Source organism: Sinocyclocheilus anshuiensis, unplaced genomic scaffold, assembly GCF_001515605.1.
Source record: "Sinocyclocheilus anshuiensis isolate Anshui unplaced genomic scaffold, SAMN03320099.WGS_v1.1 scaffold758, whole genome shotgun sequence".
NCBI lineage: Eukaryota > Metazoa > Chordata > Actinopteri > Cypriniformes > Cyprinidae > Sinocyclocheilus > Sinocyclocheilus anshuiensis.
In genome coordinates, this window is record NW_015548126.1 from 2,210,198 (window position 1) to 2,218,809 (window position 8,612).

An 8,612-nucleotide genomic window follows, 5' to 3' on the forward strand; every position below is an offset into this window, starting at 1 on the left:
TAATTTTTTATTAATTGTTTTAAACACTACATTATATTTATGTCCTTATATATTATTTTATAATAATAACTGCATAGTTTTAAAATAATTTGGAAGCATATATAAATTTTGTAATATAATGTAAATTATTATTATATTTTGCATTTTTTTAAAGCATCAGGGTTGGTAAGATTTTGTAACTGTATTATTTTTTTTTAAAGTCTCTTATGTTTGCCAAGGCTGCATTAATTTGATTTAAAAAAAAAAATACAGTAAAAACAGTAGTATTGTGAAATATTATTTCTTCTTATTATCAATGTTGAAAACAAATACTGTTTAATATTTTTGTGCAAGTTTCGATACTTTTTCAGTATGTTTGCTGAATAGAAAGTTCAAAAGAGCAGCAATTATTTGAAATTTTCGAACGTTATAATTGTCTTTTTACTGAAATTATTATTTGGTTTAATGTGTCCTTGATGAATAAATGTATTACTTTCATTCTTTCTTTCTTTCAAAAAAAAAAAAAATGCCCCCAAACTTTTGAATGGTAGAGTAGGTTGCTAAAGTTGAAAATACAGTACTCTGAGCTGTATTTCCTCAGGCCATCCTCCTGAGCAGTGATGGGCAGAATCTAGTGACTGGAGGAGATAACGGGGTGGTGGAGGTCTGGCAGGCCTGTGAATTCAAACAGCTGTACGTCTACCCCGGCTGTGACGCCGGCATCCGAGCCATGGACCTGTCACACGATCAGAGGTCAAACTCAAGTTTACACTTTCACCACGCAGAGACAAACTGTACAAACAAATCCTAAACTGGTTTAAACCTGACTCCGTTTTCCATGTTTCCAGGACTCTGATCACAGGCATGGCGTCTGGCAGCATCGTGGCGTTCAACATTGATTTTAACCGCTGGCACTTTGAGCATCAGAACGGGTACTGAGAGTGATCAGCCAGTGACAGCCAGCTGCAGCCTCGGGCGGTAACGTGCCATTACGGGAGGTGATGTAGCAACTGAAGATATGGAATATGGATCAAGAAATGACACAACGCTAGTTGGAGAAGTGCAGTAACCTACACTGAGATCCAGCTGCTTGAGCAAAAGTATACGTGTCTCAGAAATGCACAGGAGCAATTGACAGATGACAGTGGAGAGAGCACAGAGCACAGATGGAGGCCAGTTTTTCATCACAAATTATTTGATCTAATTGTCATCTGAGCCAACAATAGTCTTGTCAAAAACAGCCTTTTTACTCGTACTCACGTCATTTTAACTGTAACCGTGACACTTTGCATAGAGAACCAATAACAATATTTTTACGAGGTTTATTTTCTACTGGCTTGCAGCATATTTCACTTTCTCTAGGTTTTTTTCTACAGGCCCTTGGGAAAGAAAAGCTACCTGAACAATAAATAAGTAAAAGTCCTCCCTCTGATGCTGAGCTCATGTATGTAAATGCTATACCATTTCTTTTAAACTTGTCTGTGAGGCTGCTTTCTGAACTATTCTGCAATTTAATTCTGTTTGTCCTGTGTTTATGCATTTTGACATCATCAAATATTTTTTATGATTGCAAAGAAAAAAAGAAAAGATGCTTTTTGTTTAATGTGACGTCCTGTAATGTTCGTTCAGACATTCTCCTTGTGAGGATGAATGGTTTGTCTGGTGTGGATGTATTTTATCTCAGATGTATCTGGACTTCTTGATGTATGCAGCATTAAAGACATCTTTTTGGTCAAGCTCTAAATGAGGGTCGACGCTGATGCTGCATCTGGGCAAATATCATTGTAATTCTTTTGCAGTTTTATCATTTAAAGTTATACATGGTTTTACACATGTGAAAAGACAATGGTGAGGTTTTTTAGACTGGTATTTGCACCTATAACTGTTTTTTATTTTGAATATTTTCATATTTGCTTACACCAAGCTTTCACATGATGTCAGACTATTAGTATGAATGGTGTGCATTAAATATTATTTGTTATATTCCTTTACTGTCTTAAATTGTTCTACTGGCACCTTTCAGAATTGCACTTGAAATCAGAAAATAACATTGTAAAATCACTGCTGTAAGCAATACATTATGTATGTGCATCTTTGATTCTCTTACATATGTAAATCAAATCTATAACTCAGTTTATGAATCAAAAAGGCTAAACTATTTTTAATTGTTTTAGTGCAAATATGTGAAATATTCTGCTGTAAGAAGCATTTTTAATTTTTTTGCCAAGCCACATTCAGTAAATATGGTGCCATACTTAACATTTTATTTACAGTAATACATTTAGATTTGATATACTGAGCAATGGTTCTTTTTAAAACCTTAAAAATGAGTTTACCTTAATGTCATATTTATGTTAAAATGCCTCAGATTTCAGATGATTTATTTGATGAGAATATTTTCCATCAGAAACATTGACATTGCAAGTGAAGGTGCCTGCTAATTCAGCAGATGTGTTTAAGTTGGTTACTTTTTAGTTAAAACTGTTCAGTATGTCCTAGTGAATCATTGTGATGAGAGAACTGTATTTGCCTACTTTTTATTTATAATAAAAAATGATCAAATGTACTGCACTGAGTAGCTACAAATGACAAATGCAGCTTATATACATACATACATACACACACACACACACACACACACACACACACATATATATATATATATATAACACATTTTTTTTATGACCCTAGACCACAAAACCAGTCATAAGTAGCACGGGTATATTTGTAGCAATAGCCAACAATACATTGTATGGGTCAAAATTGTCGAGTTTTCTTTTATGCCAAAAATCATTAGAATATTAAGTAAAGATCATGTTCCAGTAATATGCATTGCTAAGAACTTCATTTGGACAATGTTAAAGGCGATTTTCTCAATATTTAGATTTTTTTTTTTTTTGGTGCACCGTCAGATTCCAGATTTTCAAATAGTTGCGTCTCAGCCAAATATTGTGTTATCCTAACAAATTTACATCAATGGAAAGCTTATTTATTTCGCTTTCAGATGATGTATAAATCTCAATTTCAAAAAATCGACCCTTGTGACAGGTTTTGTGGTCCAAAATACATGTGCATTTGAGAACAACACTTTCAGTTCTTTCTTTTACGTTCCTTCAGTTACATTCACTTATTCCCGGGTTTTCGACGTTCTAACCCCGGTTTTTAGCCCTGGGTAAAGGAACGTTTCATCCTTATTTAAATCGGGGTTAGCACCGCTTTTTACCTGATGAAACTGCTCCGGGTCAATGTGGTTAAAATTTCACGACTGGTTCTTTGGACAGTCACGGAAACATCGCGCCATGTCTAAACAGTCGTTTGGTGACAGAAACACGTGAATTGAGGGAAGAATAGACCTTTTTTTTACGCTAAAATGTATAGTCCACTCAGTACAAACATTAGTCCGCCTTCCATAATTCCAGGTCGCGTGCTGCGTTCGTCCAATCAATGACAGACACCGAAAATATGCAAACGATAACCTAACTGTTTAGGAATGTTGAGTCTGAAATGTCAGTTAACGTTTTAACCCCGGGTAAAATATGAGCATTGTGAAACGTGGTTTAGAATTTTCAAGTGTGAACTATTTCAAGTGTGAATAGCTCTATTGTGGCTGAAGGAAACATGCATAACAATGAAAATCTCCTTCTATACATTATCATTCTGAGTAAACTGACACAGGTTTCTGCTTGAGGAATCATTTATTCACAGGTTTGGCTTGTTGCTGAATGCACCACTGTTCAATGCTACTAGGAAGCAAAGACTCTTCCTCCAGGAAGAAAGTCAAGCCTAAATGACATTTGATGGAAAGACAATTGACAAGCGGATATACATCTATACAAATATACAATGTGTAATCAATGCTTGTGCACTGAATTTTGCATATGAGCTAGAATATTTCCTATATTATAATGAATCGATCTACATCCTATTGAAAAATAGGTTGATCATGGATTGGGTTCTAGTCTAATTTTGACGAGCAAACACAACAGATACATTTTTTATTAAAAAGCAAAAACATGCTATACTTTAAAGAACTACTCTTTTAGCCTTTGTGCTTTTCACCCCTTCATCGTGTCACCTGAAGCCTTTACATGCTGGAGGCTTCAATAAGCTGTATAACAATGTTAAATATCGAGAAGCACAAACATAACCAAGACTGGTCTTCACTGAAACTAGTTGCTTGTAGATGGGGTCAACATGTCTTGACGGTATAGCAAATGAATATTAAAAGCACTCACACTCAGATCACATGCAAGAGAAACACACCCAGCCTTTTACAGTAAGTGTGCAAACTCCACAAAACACCACATAAAGGAATGAAACTGTACTGTATACATAGATAAGAAATTTGAAGCCCAGACATGGCCAAGTAACACAAATTGAATAGCTAACTTTTTGTGTATATAATGCAGCTAAATACTATGTTGGGTCCCACTTTATATTAGGCATCTTTAACTTCATCCATCTTTAACTTTAAGTACTTCTAGCAGAAAAATAATTGTTTGGTACAATGTACAATTGTGTTCATGATGTATTGCAAAACACTTTTGCTGCTATTAAGGTGGGAGATGGGTTAGGGACAACAGTGTAATTATAAAGTGAATGTAATTACAAAAATAAATAAATACAGATGTAATAACATGCAGGTATTTTTTAAATAAAAGCAAAACTTAAAAAAAAACAATAAGTGTTAAATGTTATAATAGGCTGGTATTACATACACTTAATATAAAGTGGGTCCTTATGTTGGAATTTCTGTGGATTTGAACAATTATGATTAAACTGCTTTAAAAAAGGTACTTAAAGTATAATGAACTACAGTCTCTTACAATCTTAAGGTAAAAAGTGAACATTTGTCTACAATTTTTCTTGTTTTGAGCCCATAAATCATTACTATAGGAGCCCATTTCCGTGACTGAATAAAAATAAAAACAATAACAGAAGATAATTGCAATCTTTTATCTCACAATTAAATTTTTTTGTTTCCGAGCTTATCTCACAATTATGATTTTTTTTTTCACATTTCCGAGTTTACATCTCTCAATTCTGCGTTTATCTCACAAAACTAACTTTCCCCTCACAATTCTGAGTATATATCTTGCAATTTTGACTTTTATTTCCTCAAGAAATTTCCTAAAGAAAAAAAGTCAGAATTGTGGGATGAAAATTCACAATGACCTTTTTTATTATTATTTTTTAGTCCATATCTATGGTGGAAACGGGTATCATTCTGTCGTGTCATATTTGCCCATCGTGTGACAAAAACAACAACATACATTCAATTCTGAGTATATATCTTGCAATTTTGACTTTTATTTCCTCAGAATTTAAAGAAAAAAAGTCAGAATTGTGGGATGAAAATTCACAATGACCTTTTTTATTATTATTTTTTAGTCCATATCTATGGTGGAAACGGGTATCATTCTGTCGTGTCATATTTGCCCATCGTGTGACAAAAACAACAACATACATTCAAATTAAAATTGACTTTTTGTTTAGACATTACACTGCTGAATGCAAAAAAAAAAAAGATCAGACTAAAATATTACATTCCACTTAAAAAAGACAAATATGCACAATTTTAGTCCAAATGTAGGCTACCTTTTAAAATCAGTAGTAGACATTTAGTGCGTCTTTGTTTTCCATTACGCTACTTCTTAAAATAAAACAATAATCGTACATTCGGTTCTCTCGTTAACGTAAAATTAACATTCTGAGAAGGAATTCAAATTCTGGGAAGTAGCTGTACGATCTATTTATCTTCATGACAAGTGGTAGCCTACTGACAGAACTGAACTTACAGAGAAGAGATTATAGCAGCAGCATACATGTTAAATCAGCACCCATGGCTTGGATTTCATTAAGTTCAAACAAGCTTTTCTTTTTCCACATACATCAAAAAGAGCTTCAACTATTCAGGCATTTTACACATTTTAGAAAGAACATTCTAATGTCTAACCGACAGACAGAAAACATGTTTCTCAAAGAAAATGCTGAAATGTCAATATAAGTTATCAGTTTGAAATAAATGTACAAACCTAAAATATTTAAAATATATAAAGTTCGTACAAAAGGTAAAAACACGCGTAAAAGAAAAATGCTAAGACATCTCAGGTTTATTATAGGTAGAAACAGACAGCCATGTGTGTGATAACGAAACAGAGTGGGAGGTTTGGCTGCATTACTTTCTATCGAACACTAGAGGGCGCAAAAGAGAGGCGGTTTACTGATAGGATGGTCTACAAACAAAACCTCTTATAGCACCAAATGTAGTTGATGAAGAGAAAACTCTTAAACAATGACAAGGGCTTCTCATTTCGGATGAATACTGCTAAGAGTGTGAGATTATTTTTACACCCCTCACTAAACCAGCCCATCCAGTCCTAGTTAATCACATCTGCTCCATGTAACAAACGTTCCTATTCAAAACTGTTATCATTCGCTATTCACAAGTCAATTTACCTTTATTTCTAGATAATTTTCCATTGGTTCCTGCCAAGACCGGGTTTGGGCTTAAAACGGTGATGTGGGAGAGCGGACCGTCTCGGCCGAGCTGGGGGAAATGTCCTCTGACTCTGAGATGAACCCGGTGGCGGCGCTGGAGGGGAAGGTGCTCTGGGTGCAGCGGGGAGCAGCCGCTTTCACATCCTGGTGGCGTCTTCGTCTGAAAACCTGCCTCTCCTTATCAAGAGGGGTGGTCTGGGGAACACGAGGGACATGGGACAGTGAATGACTGCTCAGGAATCAACGGGCAGAGAGATCGGATGGGTGCAGGCTAACATATTTTCATTTGCATGTGGATTACAATTAAACAGTGACTTTTCAAGACAACTAAATCAAAACTTGTGTTTTTGAATTAAGACTGAACTGTGGTTAAAGTGTTAAAAACCCGGTGATTATAGTGAACTATTTAGAAGCAGTGCAAAAAGCATAGTGAACTCCTTACATCTCAAAATATTTTTTAATTATGTTAAATGTTTGTTAAATTATATAAATAATAAAAATATATACACAAAATGTATACATGAATGTTTGGGATGAGTAATGTTTTTTAATGATTTTCAAAAAAGTTTTTTATGCTCAACAAAGCTACAATTATTTAATCAAAAGTGCAGTAAAAATAACATTTTGAAAATATTAAAATTTTAAATTAACTGTTTTCTATCTGAATTCATTCTTTCTTATTCATTGCTGATAACAGTTATTTGAAATATATATTTTAAGCCTTCACTGTCTCTTTTGATCATTTTAATGCATCCTTGCTGAATAGAAGTATTAATTTATTTTTAAAAATGACTCCAAATCCCCAAATATTATTTAGAATGTAATATTATGTTTGAAATATTATATTATGTTCATTTGTTTTTGTAAACTGTCAGATTCAATTTAATGCAATAATTACAGAAAATGTTTTTATGAACAATTTACACAAAAATAAATCATTACCATTTGTGACCCTGGAGCACAAAACCAGTCATAAATAGCACGGGTATATTTGTAGCAATAGCCAACAATACATTGTATGGGTTATGCATTGCATTGCTAAAAACTTCATTTGGACAACTTTAAAGGCCATTTTCTCAATATTTAGATTTTTTTTTTGCACCCTCAGATTCCAGAAAACCAGTTTTCTATTCAAATATTTGTATCTCGGCCAAATATTGTCCTATCCTAGCTGGTTTTGTGGTCCAGGGTCACATTTTATGTATTTATTTTTTTATTGCACACAATGAAAGAGTCCAGACCTAACTAATCAAAAATTATTTCTGTTTTCATTATCAATTTCAGCACTTAGTTTCTACAGCTCTCCCAACAACACATACATGTGCACACCAAACACTTTCACTGCATTCTGCAGTATATCCAGCACAGAAACGAATACAATCAAGCCAGTGTGTAACTCATAACCAGCAGTGTCATGCATGCTGGGTAGTAAATGTACACTTCAAGTGTCCAAGCTCCTCAGAAGGCAAAGATAAACGGCACTAAACAATAACACAGAGCAAAGAAAGAGAAAAGTGAAGCACTGACAAACAGAATTCAGCAAAGCACCACCAGAAAGCAAAAAGTATGAACTTAAAATCATTAATAGCAAAAAGCAATGCATCACCCCACTGTATAGCACGAGGCACAGAGTGTGAAAGGAAAGGGACTATGGAGACTGCCAGCACGCTGCCATGGAAACACTGCCGCTCTGTGGGCATACCTTATCCAATACATCCCTGGGTGCGGGTAGCAGTCCAAAGACCCTGAACGCTTGATGGTAAACCCCTTGTCCGGCTGAGCAGAGAGAAATGAGTGCAACTCAACAGAACAGATGTTTACTTTCACCTTGTAAAACAGCACAAGCTTTGAGCCACGAGGTGCTGTTCAATAATGGCGTTATATTAAGAGGTAGTTCTTCAAAACAAGAACAGTAAAGTGCTAATAATGTTTCACCATTTCTACATACTGTATAGAGACAGTCAGTTTGGGAAATAAAAACAACTATGTATGAAGCTAATGAAACAGTAAACGTGCAAAGCAATGTGCAAATAAAGCCAAACATAAATACGTATATATGGGGTCAGTAAGACACATTCTTAAAAAACACACACACACACACACACACACACACACACACACACACAAAAAAA

At 34.6% G+C, this 8,612-nt stretch overlaps 2 protein-coding genes across 4 annotated transcripts in view; one reads left to right on the top strand and one right to left on the bottom strand.

The window, feature by feature from the left end:
* Positions 1 to 2,115, top strand: part of LOC107704698 (neurobeachin-like) — a 282,564-nt gene extending 280,449 nt beyond the window's left edge. The window contains exons 55-56 of the mRNA XM_016507685.1: positions 581 to 732; positions 828 to 2,115. Of these exons, the coding sequence (XP_016363171.1) occupies positions 581 to 732; positions 828 to 918 (243 nt within the window). The 3' untranslated portion in view covers positions 919 to 2,115. The remainder of the gene's footprint in view (positions 1 to 580; positions 733 to 827) is intronic.
* Positions 2,116 to 6,065: 3,950 nt separating this feature from the next.
* LOC107704780 (serine/threonine-protein kinase DCLK1-like) overlaps positions 6,066 to 8,612 on the bottom strand; it is a 42,043-nt gene continuing 39,496 nt past the window's right edge. For 2 of the 3 annotated variants that reach the window (XM_016507803.1, XM_016507804.1), the window contains one exon: positions 6,066 to 6,675. In XM_016507803.1, coding sequence (XP_016363289.1) covers positions 6,490 to 6,675 — 186 coding nt within the window. In that variant the 3' untranslated portion in view covers positions 6,066 to 6,489. Of the gene's footprint in view, positions 6,676 to 8,182; positions 8,257 to 8,612 lie in introns of all 3 variants that reach the window. The other variant, XM_016507805.1, reaches the window with a different exon arrangement.